This window comes from Anas platyrhynchos, chromosome 2 (assembly GCF_047663525.1).
Source record: "Anas platyrhynchos isolate ZD024472 breed Pekin duck chromosome 2, IASCAAS_PekinDuck_T2T, whole genome shotgun sequence".
Lineage (NCBI taxonomy): Eukaryota > Metazoa > Chordata > Aves > Anseriformes > Anatidae > Anas > Anas platyrhynchos.
Window position 1 is genome coordinate 152,506,929 of NC_092588.1, and position 16,093 is coordinate 152,523,021.

Below are 16,093 nucleotides of genomic sequence, written 5' to 3' on the forward strand. Positions count from 1 at the left end.
CTGCATGATGAAGTCCTCCCCTCGCACCAATCACTCTATAAGCTTTTCCCACAGGTGCACACACGGTGCCCAGCTACTGCCCTGTTTGCTTGCTACTGGCTGTGTTTTTTTTTCCTGGCTTGCATATATCAGCAACACAGGCAGTGTTTAACCCAAGAGATGTCCTGTTTTCAGATACTAATTAGATTTTACTCAAGCCGTTGGCATTCTACCTTTCTGGATTAAAAAAACATAATAATAACCACACGCATCGAGTAGTATTTAATGAAACTTTATTTCTCGGCTGTCCACCACCACAGATATGTCAAAACTAAAATTCAGAATATGAACAGTCATAAAATTACAGATTCATAAAGTTGTAACGGATTGCCACAAATTAGACACGTAACAAGAAAGGGAGCAGACTGATGTCTGTAAGTAACTTGGGGATGCTTTACAAACCGCACGCAGAGGCTAACAAAATACAACATAACACTGCACAGTCCATCGTTCCTTAGAAGAACAAATTATATGAACTGATAGTTTAGGAAGAATTTAAGCATTTCTGAAAATACTAGGTACAAATGTGCAAAATTAACATTCCTACCTGACAAAACTTCTCCACACAGGAAGGTCTTATTAATAGTACCACCGCTAAGTGTAGTAAGAGTAAATTCCTCGTGTGGACAAAGTTACTCTGAGTATCTTTTTTTTTTTTATTTAATTTAAATTACTTGGAAGAAGTTAATCTGAAAAAAAGCCAGAAGATGCCAGAATGAATGAGTCTGCACGAGGGTTATAGTATAACCACTAGTTTTAAACTCACACTTTGGCGTGCACAAAAAGAACATTTTCTTATGAAGATAAAAGTCTCCACGTGTAATAACTCGATATATAGACAAGCCCTGGGGGCTCGCATCTTGAGCATTTAACATTTTTGGCCCCGTCTTAATGGATAAAATAGGTGTGTTTTTCAGTCACATTAGCCCAGTCAAAGTAGCTTAATATGATGAAAAGGCCTCGGGCTTTGGCGAGACTAAGGTGTAAAGGTGTGATGTTAGCACATATATCACAGCGTAGGCAAGGCTGCCTTTAACACATACTAAACTGATCAAGTTAAAGCAGGCAGGGGATGGGGGAGCCTAGACTTTAACACGAGCATATTATTTAACGTGACCCATGTTCATACACTTATTCTAGATTAGTTTGTGTGGGGAATTGTGGAATCCAAGTCATGATGTTTCATGGTGGGAAGCAGGTGGGGGAGAAAAAAGAACTAGAATTAATATTATTATTATTATTTTGCATAAAGAGTGAACCACACTGCTTCCAAAGAGCAGTTAGATTGCTTTTAGGGGGACCGGACCTCCACAGTACCTGTCTGTTGCACCTGATGTCTGCAATTCTCCATCTGGCTGGGAATACCGGTCAGGACAAGAAGCAAGGCTTATCCCCCATCATCTGCAGCAGCAAGCACCTCACCAAACTGCTGGGAAAGTCACCTCTGCTCAAGGGTATGTCGTACCTAATATCCAGGCTGTGCTGTTGCCTAAAGTAAGACAGATCTACAAGATGACAAGTAAGCAAAACTGATGAAAAGGAGAAACAAACATTTCAAGTTTAAAACTAGACTTCTACAGCGCTTTCGTTAGAATACGACAATTAACATATGCTAACTTTTTTTTTTAGTCCAGCCAAGTTTAGTACAAACAAACTGGGAGACACGTATTTGTATGATGTGATCCTGGTTTTGCTACTTGATGTAGACCTGGTCTATAATTCTTTATCATTATTATTTTTAATCCTGAAAAAAACAGTTATCCGGCTATTTCTGCACTCCTTTGGTGAATACTGATGCACATGTGGAAAAGTGTCATGGGCACCTGATGTGGTCACTACCCTCAGCTGTCCCCTGCACCTTTTGTCCTGCAGTTTGACACTCTTGCACAAGGACATGCACGGGCAATGGAATCTGTCCAGCTTTCAAAGCAGCAATAAGCAATAAGACTATGGTGTAGAATCATTAGTTTAGCACAGGTTGAAGATGAAGTGGTTTAATTCTTCAAACACTTAAAATGTTAGCATGTTGCTGATGCATCTTAGATGAAGCCTTTGTTATAACCTGGTGATCTTTTCTGCAATTGAAACACAGGCACAAACAGAACAAAAACTATTTATTTATTTATTTTGGTGATAAATAATAAAGGAAACTATCATTAAACTGTGAGAGTTCTGAACTAATGTCTAAAGAGAAAATACCTAGATCCATTCCAGATAGACTCTAGAATAATCTTATTTCTCAAGATTTCTGTTACATAGACTGTTTTAGTTGTATAATAGTACAATTGGTATTTACATACCAAGTATATTTACATACCAGTTGTCGTTTTCCTTTAATGATTTCCATAACGAGATCCTTCTCCTTAATGAGCTGATTTAAGACTGTGTCCCATCTTCAACTTGTTCTACTGTTGTGCATGAAAATATTGCTGTTTGTCATTAAGCACACTGGGACAGCTCAAGATGTTTTGCAGTCAAAACTGTAAGCATGCGCTCTTTAATCACTGCTGCAAGGGTCTCACTTATATTCAAAAACCATACCAAGAACACAGAAATGTTTATTTCAAGACAGAAGACAATGTAAAATTCTAGCTGAAAGTTTCAAAGTTGCCTGCCCTTGGAAGTTAAAAAACAAAACAAAACTAAATATATAAATAAATAAATAAATAAATAAATATAGGTGTCTCAGTTCACCTGAGTTAGTTTACACTGAACTGGAAGATCTCTTAACATTCAGTAAAGCAGAGGGCCTGTTCATTTAATATTATGTCTTTGTTGTAAAAATGTGCTTTTTCCATGCCAAGATAATTTATAATAGCTGGGTAGCATGGGCCAGTTATAAACTTAAAAATCTTCCTGACAAAGCTGTTCAAATGTCCTTAATCAACAAAGCACTCCTACACAGGATTTATATTTGGTGACACCGCTTCTCCTAGCTTGTCCCCCTGCCATCACTGAGGGATATAAATAATGCTAGCAAATCTACACTTTCCTGCAAGTCCATCTCTGCCTTGGGCTCCTGCTCACAAGTCTCTTTCAGTCCTTCACACCTTTGATTGCCACAGCAATGGCAGCAGCAGTTTACAGAGCAGACCTGCCCGGCTTTGTTCTGACATGTAAGGAGATAATGCACGTCCCTGTGACTAATGGGCATCAGTCCCTTAACACGCTCTTGTCCTAGACCATGCTAAACCAAAGCTAGCGCCAGGATTTTGTATTGTGATAAGGATGTATAAACATAGTCGATATTGGAAACAATGGAGAAAAAAGTTAAAACACTGCTAACCACATATCTGCGTTAAAATAATATAAAAAAATCGCCAAACATCAACTACTTACAGTGGGCCTAAAGAAACTAAACAATATTTAAATGGCATGACTGGATGAACCACGCATGTACAAGCAAAATCGGTTGGTTTCACTGAACGTCTCTCTGCTGTGGGCTGTGACAGTTATTCCTCATACACCTAGCAGTTGAGCTGAGCCCACAGCATGCTCACGTGTCTAAGCTCAAATCAATTTGCACATGCATAGTAGCTCTGACACATCCTAGACTCACCCAAGCCGCAGCGCATGCGCAGTGGATCCGCGCTCGCACAGTCATTATTTCAGGAGATGGCCATTTTTTTAACAGGCCAGATGGCAACCTGGCAACTCCAGCAAATGCCACGCCGCTGATCCGGCTGTGTGGAGGCTGTGGCCTTTCGCTTCCCTCTCCCTGCCCTTCCCTTCCACCCAAGCCTGGGCCTGCGCAGGATGAAATGTTTTCTGTTAATTTACGTTCGCTTGCCTAACAAAATTTGATGTATTAGACAACATGTAAACATCTAAGCTCCCCTATCTGAAGTCCTATGAGCAGTACACCTTTGTGGTCATGTAGGGACACTGTAATACAAATGTTTGGCTTAGAACGTATTTTTTAATTTGGCAGGAATTGGTACATTTTCAGCAGTCGGGCCAAGGAAGTCGCGCCAATAATCCAGCAGTTGTCTTTGCATGGCTGAGGAACTGAGTGGCTTTGTATAATTATGCATACGTACGTGTGCGTTTGTATAGAGATGGAGATAAATGTATCGCCTTTATCTCCACGAATAGATAGGAAAGTATCACGAAGATCTTATTTAATTACCTGGGGAACGAACCAAGGGAGGCTTTTTGTTATGAAAGAGTTCCCAAGAAAACAGGCCAGCAAAAGCTGCGGTTGCCACAGCACGTCATCTTTAATTTGGTACTTCTGAAGCTGACAAGTGAAAATGTTGGTGAGGAGGCACAGCGTTAGGGTCCGGAGTGCTCTGTGCTTATTTTTACATCCCCAAATTGTGCTCACCCTTCAGTGCGCTACCTCAGGCCAGCTTTTTACCACCCTGACCTCAACACAGCGCCCAAACCCTTGGGTGACAAAGGCCAGAAACGTCCCGAGCGAGGCTCTCGGAGCTTTTCTCGTGTATTTATTGACACCAAGCCGCTATCGCTGCCCACGGCTGTGTGGGAGCTCGGAGAACTTGTGCAACACGTACAAGTGGGGCGAGGAGGGAGCCCCTCAGGGGCTCACCTCACGGCCGGGAGGAGCAGCGGGCACTGGGCTGAGGGAGGGAAGGAGGGAGGGAAGGCGAGAAGGAGGGAGGGAAAAGGAGAAGGAGGGAGGGAAGGCGAGAAGGAGGGAGGGAAAAGGAGAAGGAGGGAGAGAAGGGGAGAAGGAGGGAGGGAAGGAGGCCGGCCCCGGCTGAGGGGCCCCGCGGCGCTGCCCGGCTGAGGGCGGGCGGCGGGGGCCGCCTCAGGGGCTCCCTCAGGGCGGCGCCCCTCAGCCGAGCCCGCGGCGCTGCCGGGCCCCGGGGACCGAGCCCCTGGGCGCGGCGCTGCCCCGCTCGCCCCCGGCTGGGCTCGGAGCGAGTCCCTCCGGGCCCCGGGGACCGCATGAAACGCTCTGGAACCCCGCCTGGCCCGAACCCCGCCTTCGCCTCGCCGCGGCGCAGCCGGGCGGGCAGGCAGCCAGCGAGGCCCCTGCCCGGGGGAGGGCCCCGAGCGGCCGCAGCTGTTCCAGCAGGAGTTGCTGGAAGGCGGCCACGCTCCGCAGACTTTGTCTCCCCCGCACGCAGCGCTGAACTCTGCTCTCCCCCCCCCTCCTTCCCTTCCCTTCCCTTCCCTTCCCTTCCCTTCCCTTCCCTTCCCTTCCCTTCCCTTCCCTTCCCTTCCCTTCCCTTCCCTTCCCTTCCCTTCCCTTCCCTTCCCGGCTGTGCGTGTGGGGCTGGTGCTGTGGGGTTCCCCGATTGGGGGGGGGGGGGGGTGGCACCGTGCGCCGCGCTGTGTTGTAAAATAACTTAAAAAAAAAAACAAAAAAACACACATACACACACAAAAAATAAATAAATAAAAGGGCTGGGAGGCGACGGGGAGCCCCCGTCCCGAGCCGTGCCCCGCTCCGCGCTTTCCCCGCAGCCCGCCCGTGAGGTCAGCGGCGGCGGCGGGGTGGCGGCGCCCGGGGCCGGGCGGGCCGGGCCGGGCAGGCGCAGTGTGGGGCCGCGGCAGGGCGGCTGCCGCGTCGATGTGTCGGGGGGGAAGGGAAGGGAAAAGGGAGGCGGAGGTTGGGGTGGAAGGGAAGGGAGGGGGGTGAGGGGGGGGTGACGGGGCAGCGCCGGGATCCCTTCTCCTCCCCGCGGGGAAGGAAGGGAGGGAGGGAGGGAAGGCAAGCAGGGAGGGAGGGAGGGAGGGGAGAGCGCTCTCCTCCCCCTTTTTCACCCTTCCTCCTCCCCTGCTGTTCCCCCAAAAAGTTAAACTTCCTGCTCCCGGCCCGGCTGGGAAGGGGACGAGGAGCCCGGCCGGACTCGGCACACATATACACACACACATACACACACACATACACACACACATACACACACACACACCAGCTGGAGCTGTCAAAACTTCCACCACCACCACCACCACCGCCGCCTGCTCCTGCTCCTCCTCCGCCCCCGGGGGCTGTGCGCGGGGGGAGGGCGCGGGGCCGCCCTACAATGAAGCGGCGGCCGCCGCAGCCGGGCAGCGCAGGAGCCGCCACCACCACCACAGCCGCCACCACCACCACAGCCGCCAGCTCCCGGGGCCTCTGAGAAGGGGGGAGCCCAGCGGCAGGGATCAGCCGCCACCGCCTCTCCTTCGCTTCTCCGCCTTTTTATCCATCCCCCCCCCCCGCCCCGGGCCCCGACGGAGCCCGCCGAGCCGGGGAGGGGGTGTTATTGTGTGCGAGACCCTTCCTTCCTCCGCGCTCTTTCTCTTCGCACCCCCCCCCCCCCCCCGCCCGCCTCTCCCCGCTCCCTCCCTCCCTTCTCGCCCTCCCTTCCCCTCCTCCTCCTCCTCCTCCTCCTCCTGCTGCTGCTGCTGCTCTCCCCCATGCTGCTCCCCCTGCTACCTGTGCTGGTCGGCGGCGGCTGAGGCCAGCGATGCGAGGCGGAGGTGGAGGAGGCGGAGGTGAGGAGGAGAGGAGCCGCGGGAGCAGGAGGAGCATCGGGATCCCCATCACCATCCTCATCTTCATCCCCATCATCATCATCCATGTGTCTCTCTCGTCCTGCTGACTAGGATGTCAACGGAGGACAAGAGTCTGGTGGTGGCGGTGGTGGAGCCGCCTCAGCAGCAGCAACCCCCCGAGCCTGGAGCTCCCCCCCCAGCAGCAGCAGCAGCAGCAGCCACAGACAAAAGACCTAGGGGCCGGCCTCGCAAAGATGGCGCTTCCCCTTTCCAGAGAGCCAGAAAGAAGTAAGTTCAGCGTGTGTGTGTGTGTGCGAGGCACCGAGGGGCAGGGGGCAGGCGGCCAGGCGCAGGCAGAGCTGTCAGCAGAGCCTCGCCGCTCGTCGCCCCCTCCCTCCTGCCCAATGCCATTTTGAGAGGGGCCCTTCTTTCTTCTCCTCCTCTCCCCTTTGCACTTTCCCCTCCTCCTCCTCCTCCTTTTTCACCTTTGTCTTCCTCCGCCCGTTTTCCCTTTTCACTTTTCTTTCGCCGTCCCTGTTTTCTTTCCCTCTTTCTTCGGAGTTTCTCGCCAGCTCTTCCCCCTTCTTCCTCCTTCCCCCCCTGCCTTTGCACCTTCCCCCTTCCTCCTTTTCGGGCTCCCTTCTCCTCCAGGACTCTCCTTCCTTCGGCGTCGCCTGGATATCGGATCTAATATCCCCAGCTTTCCACGGCAGCCTTCCCATTTTTTCTCCCTTTTGAGGCAAAAAAAAAAAAAAGATGTTTTTTTTTGCCCTAAGTGGCTGGCGATGGCACCCCCCCGGCACACACACACACACACACACACACAAAGTTGGGGCAGGACTTTGAGGCGCCCGGAGGCTGAGGGCGCTGCTCGGGGAGCTGTCAAGCGGCTGCCCTCGCATAGAGGAGGGGGGGGAGACAGCGGCGAAGCACGGCAGAGCTTGGTGGGGACACAACGGGGTTTTAGGGGGGGCTGCCAGCCCCTTTGCTGTGACAGACTGCCCTTAATCGAGGGGACTTTCGGGGTGCTATGGCGCTCGTTAGCCCCACAGCGGCCGCCCCACAACGGCCGCCGCCGCCGAGCGCCTCCGCTCCTCAGGGGGGCCCCCCGCTCCCCTCAGCCCCGAGCAAACTTGGGGGGGTGGAAAAAAGAGCTCAGAGATGGGGTTTTAGGGAGCCGGGGCTTGGGGAAGCGGGGTTTAGGGAAGCGGGGGAGGCTGCTGGGCCGCTGCTACGTGCTCGGTGCTGGGGGAAGGCCAGGCGGCAGGCTCCCTGAGGAGCCGAGGGCAGCAGGAGCAGGACAAAGCCGGCCAGGGACGTGGGGCTGAAGGAGCGTGGCTGGGAGCCGCAGAGAAATTCAGGCTGTGGGGGACAGCCCAGGGGATTTCGAGCTGCCTTCCCTTTGTGTTCAAGGGCTGCTCCGGCCGGGTGCGTACAGCCAGGTGAGCAGCTCGCCCCGTGCCCAACGCCCGCCTCAGGCCTCGCTGAATTTCAGCCCGGATTGCCAAAGCACCAGGGAGGGAGCCTGCTGTGCAGGAAGCACGCACCGGAGAGGGTATTTTCCTCTACAATAATTTGTTTTTTTTCCAGCTCCGTGTGGCGTAAATAGTCCAGGACACAACCATCCGTAGGTTGGGTTGTGTGGCTTTTTTCCCTGTCGAAAGTTGTGCTTGAAAGATCCAAGCGTTCACCCCCTGGTTCTGGTGTTGGTGCAGTGCTTGCGGCTTTCTCCTCATCGTTTTCCGTGTTTGGTACAAATTTTCTCATAACCATACCTGAAAGTAGTTTCCAAGCATATATATATGCAGTAAAGTTACTAGGTTCATCAGCTTTATGCTTAGTTTTACATACTTTATTTCTACACGTTGAAGCCAAGCCTTGAGCAGAAAACCTCGAGTGCTTTTATATTAGAAGTTGTTATAGGAAGAAAAATGTAAATCCCTTGGAAATGACCGGTCTGTCCGAAAGGCAAACTAGCACTATCAGAGAAAACTGACATATCTTGTGTGCCAACTTGAGGCTGAGTGCATGCTCTTGACGAAAAGTGGGCTCTGAAGAGGTAATTCCTTTTTTTCAGATAGGTTTTTGGTGCCGTGGGAATATTGTCAACTGGTTTTAGGAGGAAAGTAGATTTTGCTGTAAAAATATGTACTTCTGCTGACATGAGTAGAAGCGTCTGTGTAAGAAATGAAATTAGCTGAGACAAAAGTTAAAATTAATCAGTACTCTTTTTTTCTTTATGTTATGGTTATTCCTTCCTGGTGTGGTGCTAAGCATGGCTGGTGTCCTGTATCTTTATGGAAAATCTGTAATATTGGTAAAGGTGTTGTAAGTCATAAATGCTTTTGAAGCTAGGCTGTTATTAAAATACTGATTTTCGAACTTTTTCACAAAGTAGATACGGGTCTTACTGCATCAGTTCTGAGGAAAAATGGTTTTATATCATGTTGTACTCTTTACAAAATACTGATTACAACTAGCTAAGCAAATGCAGAAATAAAATGAGTATAAATAATTTCTCTTGTTTTCATATGACTGCTTGGGCATGTCTTCCTTTTCACTTCTGTGCTTTCCAGTGGGGTTTATGTGCCTCATGTAAACCAGATAAAAGAGCATATGTCAGATCATTTTCTGTACTGTAATCACATGTCTAAATCACTATTAGCCAGTCAAATTGTTCAACTGCTTTATCCCATTATAGGAAATGTTCCACAGAATGTTCAGGCTAAGTGCAGTCTAAGTAATGATAAAACTAAGAGCCCTGCATTAAGACAGCATAGCTAAAAAAAAAAAAAAAAAAGAATAATTCCTCATGGAAGCCTCCGTTAAAGAACAATACAATATTTGAGGATGCTGCAGGTTGGTGTTTTTCCTTCTCAAAGGCCATGTTTGTACGCAAATTTGATGAGTTTAAGTAGACAGATGGAAAACTGCCTTGAATCTGCTTCTGTGGGATGCCAGGGATTCTTAGCTCCTCACAGAATTAGGCTCGTATGTTAAGAGATGGTAGGGTTCTTCCACTAGGGATGGTTCTCTGAGAGTCTTCATCATTGTGCATTTTGCTTGGTTATCCACATAAATCCCCATGTCCCCAGCAACACTGGATTTTTTATGGAGCAGTTGAGGTTTCCTGTAGGTGATGATGGGCCAGGAACTGGTTTTGTTGTGGTGTCAATGCCTGGAGAGTTCCTGGTGGTAGAGCATGGCATCAGGATGGCTTTTTCTCACCATTTGAAGGGTACAGCTTTATGAATAACATTGTCAGGAGAGTTAATCTTGGGTGAACAGTTCATTTTTATTATTTATATTGTAATTGTGCCCAGAGGCCAGGGCACCATTATACTGCATACACTACAGATGCATAAGCAAAGCTTGCTTCTGCGCAAACAATTTCTTAATTTAAATGTAAAGATAAGACAACGTATAAATGTTAGAAATGTATTGGGAAAGCACATGGGAGCTGTGAGAATGCTACGAGCACGAGAACGTGCAGAAGTTCAAGTACCCCGGCTATCTCAGCATCAGTGAATGATTCATAGGCATCAGACTTGGAGGATATATTTAAAGGAGGGTAGCCTTGTCGCCCTGAGGATTTTCACAGATAACTTGTTTCCTGCCTCGAGTGCTAGACAAACACTCATATTTTCTTCCTTACATTTTGACAACGGGGTATTTGTATAGAGCAGAGGTACAAATTTGAGAGATAAAGCTAGAATAGGGCATGCAGAGCCGTGAAATTGGGAGCAAGTAGGTTGTTCTTGACATGGTTCATAAGGAGGACGGAAGAACACAAAGAACTATAATCAAGGCAATGAATGAAGACAATATTTTTGAAATACCAGCTTTCAAATGAATTTAAGGGTTGGCAAGAGTGTATTTCCCAAAGCAAAAAAAAAAAAAAAAAAAGGAAGTTGCATCACTGAAGATACAACATGATGTAGGAGAAAGAAAAGGGAGTCTGGATGTTGCTGGTATTGCATAGGAGAAAATAGAAATAGTTAGGGACCATCTTACCTCATGACCTGAAATCTTGGAAATTTAACGCCTGTACTTGGATTATTTCTCAGCTTCCAGGCTTTGGACATGAGTGGTAGAAATATGCTCAAAAAGAAGTTGCAGGGGAAGAAGATTGATTGGATCAGTTTTGACTGTTGTCATTGCGCGAATAGTTGGTTATTCATGACAATATATCAGAATAGCGTTGTGCAGGTGCAGCAAACATCTTTGTAATTGATTTTCAGTATTTGAGCTTTGTTAATCCAGACGGGTTATAAGCAGCACAAACATTTGTCTTAACAAGAATTTAGTAGCAGAAGTCTCAGTGGCTGTGATCACGATAAGTTACCTTTCAAGTCAGTACCTGTGTTCATTTGAAGTAGTATTTTCAGCATCCGTCAGGCTTCTGATCCATGTTAAAAATGTTGCAAATGTGTGTTGTTTACAACAGCACAGGGTAATAATGATTTCAGAAAGCTGGAAATTCGTCTACTGAAAACTTTGTGCGTTTATTTTTAAGCATCTATGACTTAATTTTCGTCGTCGTTATTCATTACTTACTTTGGCCGGCGTAAGCTGCAGGAGGTTTTCAAAGGCCATGGATTTCACACATGCAGATAGTTTTGAGGAAACGTAAGCGTAGTGTTTTTGCCAGGAAATGATTATTTAAGATTTTTTATCGTTCCTTTTGCTGGATTCATATTAGGGTAGGCCAATATTTAAAGGTATCTACGCTCATTTCAGAAGAGCCTTGATGTGTTGGATGTCTTCTCCTTATAGCTCAGCTGTGTTCATCGCGCACCTTCCCTGTGATGCTTGTTTGTATCTTCCCTGCCCCGTTCTCACTTCAAAATTTAATGTTTCTAAATGCTAAATATTTATTGTCTTATAGAATGAATGTGTTCCTAGATATGTATGCATGGTTAGGGCAAATAGTTACTGCCTACCATGGAAAGACTGAAGCCTTTCAATGGCTGGGCTGTGTCCTGTTGTTTGGGCAAGGGTTAAGGTGTTAGAGCAAACGTTGGCCTCTGCTTCTGCCTCCACGAGCCACCTATCAAAAGGCTTGGGCCAGAAGCCAGAAGGGGTGTGTGCGTGTGTGTGTTCACACGGTGGGAAGAGCTGGGGCGTTGGGACAGGCTCCACTATCAGGATGTGACACTGGCTGCTCTCTAGTCCGGCATGGAAAGGGACTGGTGACTCGCAGGAGGATCCCACGGGATCACTGGGCTGTTTTCTTCCACATCCCACCCTGTGCCTCCATCACCCGAGGAATTCCTGTGCTGTCAGGTGTTGCTCTTGCACCGGAGCCTGGCTTAAACAGCTCATAATCCTGTTTTCCTCGGGAGCTTCTGGTAGGTGATGTCAGTATGGACCTTCTGGTCTGCAGTTCCTGGGGGGACTTCTAGGAGGGATGACAGCGGGAGTTGTTGGACACGCTGGCTTTTACAGAATTGTTTTGCAACATCAAAGTTGTTAAAATGCTGATTTTTGTGAACTGGTGTCTTCAGATGTGTCTTAAGGGTGAGTTTAGGCTTAATGTTGGAAATGGACCATTTTCTCTAACCCTAGCCTATCGGTTTCACAGTTTGATGTGGACCACGCTTGCAAATGCAGATTGCTTTGAAATTTTTGATGAGGTTGTAATTTTCAATTCCAGTGGTTAGGTTGTTAATGTTTATGTTTGGTAACCCACTGAACTTCGGTAGCACTTTTCAAGGAAGGACCTCTGAGAGCTATCAGACAGGATTATGACAGCTCAAGTCTCATGACACTGAAATCTCAGGATATTTTGCATATTGGTCATAAGTGCTGGCTTTGCAGAGGTAGGAATAAGAACCCAATCTCTTGGTTCCCATTCTCTGCTCCATTTACCCACAGCATTTCATCCTATATTCAGCGAGAGCTAGCTTCAAAAACAACTCACTTCATCTGGAGGATGTGGATGTTATTTTTTTTCTTCTTAGTAGCGTGTTCAACCCCTGCTAACTTCATGTCATTGTTCTTTCTGAAGTAATTGAAATGGACGTTTCTGTTCTTTGCTGCCATTTGAGCTGAGGGATGGTTTTCCAAGGCAGTTGGCTTGCCCAGAGTAGCTGGAGTCGTTTTTTCCACTCGTAGGCTCAGTTGTCCCACAACAGTGTCAGAGGTTTAGCAGGGTTGTCTATGACGGGGGAAAATACAAGTTCCTTATCTACCACAAAGTGTCACACCCCTATGTTGGTGTGCACCAGTGCTGTGGGTTTACCTTTTTAAGAAATGTTGTCCTAGGTACACTAAAACATGGTGAAATGCTAAACAATTAAGCTCCTAGTAATTCCAAAAATACTGAAAGCTTTTCTTTTTTCTGCGCCTAATACGTTTGATTACCAATTCACACAGTTTGCATGATTCATGGAGTTTGGATAACTACAGATGCGCAAGGTTTTATTGTAGCAAATCCTGCTTGCTAGTGAAATAACTCACATTGATTTCATTTTATTTTTATTTTTTTTTACTGTTCTGTGCTGGGAGGCTGGCCCTAAGTATTCCCACTCATGCCATCCCTCAGTCCCTCAGATGGGGCATTCAAAATAAGTTTGGGCACTTGCTTCAAGAGCTACATTCAGTAATTTCTCCTAGTAGCATTAGTGCTTTCGTTCTTTCAAATCAGGTAAAGTAGGGATAAAAACCTTAAAACCTAGAATATCCATTACTTGGAGAAACAGAGGCAGGGAATGCATCAGGTGGTTATTTTCCCCAAGCACCATAAATCTTGAGTTGGTTCTGGCAGCGAAAAGCAGCAGCTCTCCTGCCCTCCCTCTGCTACCAGCTGTTTGTTCTCTCCCTTGTGCTGACCCAGGCATTTGTGCAGCCATGTGGTGAAGTGCATTGGGAAATTGATCTGGGTTAAAACTAACCTGGCAGAGAAACGTGTTTGCGATAGCAGAAGGGAGGAGGCCAGAGCAAGCAGCCAGGGTGCGGAGAGGCAGAGCTGACGTCCCCCGGTAGCGCTGCCAGCTTCACGTGGCTGCGGAGCCAGAGCCTTGGTCCTCCGAGACGGGAGGGCTTGGGTGGTTTTCTTTTGGCTGGCTCTGGTGAATTGTTCAATACAGGAGATCCTAGAGGAGATTGGGAGAGGTTTTTACAGCCTGTAGTCATGTTATGCATGCCGGTGAGTTGTTTAAAAAAGCGCTGTCGAGAGGGTTCTTCAGAGCATTTAGACAGGTGAGTTGTGCTGATCTAACTCTTTCTGGCCCCAAACAAGTCTATCTGTTGGCATTGATTAGATAAGGAACTTCGTTTCTTGCTTTGATCCTCTGAATTATTCTTAAATTCCTAAAAATCTCCTAAAATAACACTATAAGTATTCCAAAAATAATAGTATAAGTGAAATGTTTTAGGTTAATATGTAATTTCTGGCATTCTGGAAGCTCCTTCCTAAAATATTTCAATAGATGGGCATTATAATAAAATAACACTAGATACAGCTCCTTCCAGAATATTCTTCCCTTTCATCTTTTTGGACTTATTTTCATTAAATCACGCGTGTAGCAAACCCTATTGCCAGCCATTCCAGTATAAATATATAATTACTAATTTGCAGTGCTATATTTATCAACATTTTAATTGTTACTCATGAAGAAACTGCTAGAAATTCTGTCAAACCAGGATATTCTCCCTTAAACTGAAGGCTTTTTTTCTCTCTTCTGCTACGTCACTACTGACAATAAATTCTTGCCAAAAATAGTTGTAAGTAGGTTATCGGAAAAAAATCAGCTTCAGGAAAATTTACCAATTTTTGATTTTGTCCTCAGAGCGTGCGCAGGTGAAGGAAGTGCAGTAAGACAAGGCGGCACAGTAAGAAGGGAGGTTGGTAGTGAAGATGTGCTCCAAATGTGCAGTCTCTGCTCTGCTAAACACTTACGGCGTCTTACACGACTGCTTGAGTACCATCTGGAAGTCTGAGCTAACCTCAAATGACTGCTGGAGCAGCCCAAGGTTGGTGGGACTTGGGCTGTCGGGGTGACGATACCAACCCTCCTGCCTCCATCTGACAGCCGTGGCTGCAGGCAGTGCTCCTAGTCAAGGTTTTGTCTTAAAAAGATGATAGGGTGGCTCCACAGCGTGTCTTAAGAAAGGTGGGAACTATGTTGTATTCAGTAGTAAGTGATCCCATCAATCCTTCAGATTTTTTTTCTGAAGTGTGGAGTTGAGAAGCACAATGAAATCTTTTAAAATGAATATTTCATTCTGCTATATTGCCACAGCCAAATGCAAATATGGCCAAAAAAGACTTCAGGCTGATCTTGCTCGTGCTTCTGCATGGTGTGTTGGTACCATTTCTGACAAACGATGCTCCCTCCCTCTTGGTTTTGAAGCATTTGTTGGATGCAACTCCAATGCATCCCTAGGCAATTAGTTTCAGTAACTCATTTTCCATAATATAAATATTCTTTACTGTGGGGGAATCCGACTTTGTCTTTTACTGGTTGGTTACGACTTCCCACAGCTGATGTGGAGAACAATTTTATAATAAACTTGTATTTACCGGGAGCTTGTCTCCTTTGTTCAGCATTGAACAGGCTTTTAAACCTCCCAATGTATTTTAGGGTAAGATTTGCCTTCACGGATGGCAGCATCATAACGTTGACTTGCTTAATACATCCTTCCAAAATTTGCACATCTTTATGAATTTCAGTTGGCTGAAATGAAGCATTTTTTTCCATTTATCAGAATGACTCTTCATAAGATCAGACGTTCATAACCCCTGCCTCAGCCGTGTGCCATACGGAGCTCTTCCATCTCTGTTTCTTCATGCAGGTCCTCAGCTTCCTTGAAATCTTCTTCAATCTTAATTGAAAATAATTTGCAAATGAATAGCTTTTGATGCTCTAGCTCGTTGTTGTCCACCTGTCTTAGGGCACTTTCAGCAGGACTCTATCATCAAAGATAATCACTGAGGGTTTAGAGATGACTTCTATTTGTTTCTGAAGCAGAGTGTGAATTTCTTCCAGTCCTTCTGCCTGGAATTTCCCTGATTACTGAGCCTCAGAACAAAATCCATCTCCAGTACTAGGTATGGTAAATCTGTTCTGGGGAGGCTGAAATGCAGAGAACAGCATTTGATTTGGTTTTGTTTCCCGTTTGTTCTTCTTCAGCACTACGTACTGACTTTTTTTTTGTCTTTATTCTTACTTCTAAACTATTTTTGAAACTTTGTTTGCCTTTTATATTGCACAGTGGTAATAATGCATGCTGTGCTTTTATCTCTTCCGATTTTTATCCCTGACGGTTTATGCTGTTCCTTTGTACTCATTAAAATGCCCTTGTTTCCATTCCTAATACGATTCTTTCTAGTCTCAGACCCTTATTACTGGCAGCTTTTGATGCACCCTGTATTCATACTACATTCCCTATCTTTCCCCTGAGCTGGAATACTTTGCTATCGTGTGTATTCCAGTACAATAACTGCCAGTCCTCCTTTAAATTGCATTCTCGGGAGATTCTAGCAACAAGTTCAAAGAGTTGGTTGAAATTTGCTTTTCTTATTCCATTTAATTGAAGATAAAAATTTCTTCTCCTTTTTCTGCAGCTCTCATTTTCCCCTTTCCTTGGCACGGCGAGC

General features: G+C 46.6%; 1 protein-coding gene and 1 long non-coding RNA gene across 13 annotated transcripts in view; one reads left to right on the forward strand and one right to left on the reverse strand.

The window, feature by feature from the left end:
- Positions 1–255: 255 nt before the first annotated feature.
- LOC106020083 (uncharacterized) lies at positions 256–7,560 on the reverse strand. 2 transcript variants are annotated; one of them, XR_011807116.1, is made up of 4 exons: positions 6,975–7,560; positions 6,431–6,596; positions 2,357–3,786; positions 256–2,114 (listed from the first exon to the last, which is right to left on the reverse strand). It is a non-coding gene; the product is annotated as an uncharacterized lncRNA (long non-coding RNA). The 2 variants fall into 2 exon arrangements; XR_011807117.1 differs by lacking the exon at positions 6,975–7,560 and having other exon boundaries at positions 2,357–2,447; positions 3,599–3,786; positions 6,431–6,558.
- KMT2C (lysine methyltransferase 2C) overlaps positions 5,920–16,093 on the forward strand; it is a 195,964-nt gene continuing 185,790 nt past the window's right edge. For 3 of the 11 annotated variants that reach the window (XM_072033848.1, XM_072033844.1, XM_072033845.1), the window contains exons 1-2: positions 5,922–6,489; positions 6,601–6,777. In XM_072033848.1, coding sequence (XP_071889949.1) covers positions 6,602–6,777 — 176 coding nt within the window. In that variant the 5' untranslated portion in view covers positions 5,922–6,489; position 6,601. Of the gene's footprint in view, positions 6,490–6,600; positions 6,778–16,093 lie in introns of those variants that run through there. The other 8 variants (XM_072033843.1, XM_072033851.1, XM_072033849.1 and 5 more) reach the window with 7 other exon arrangements.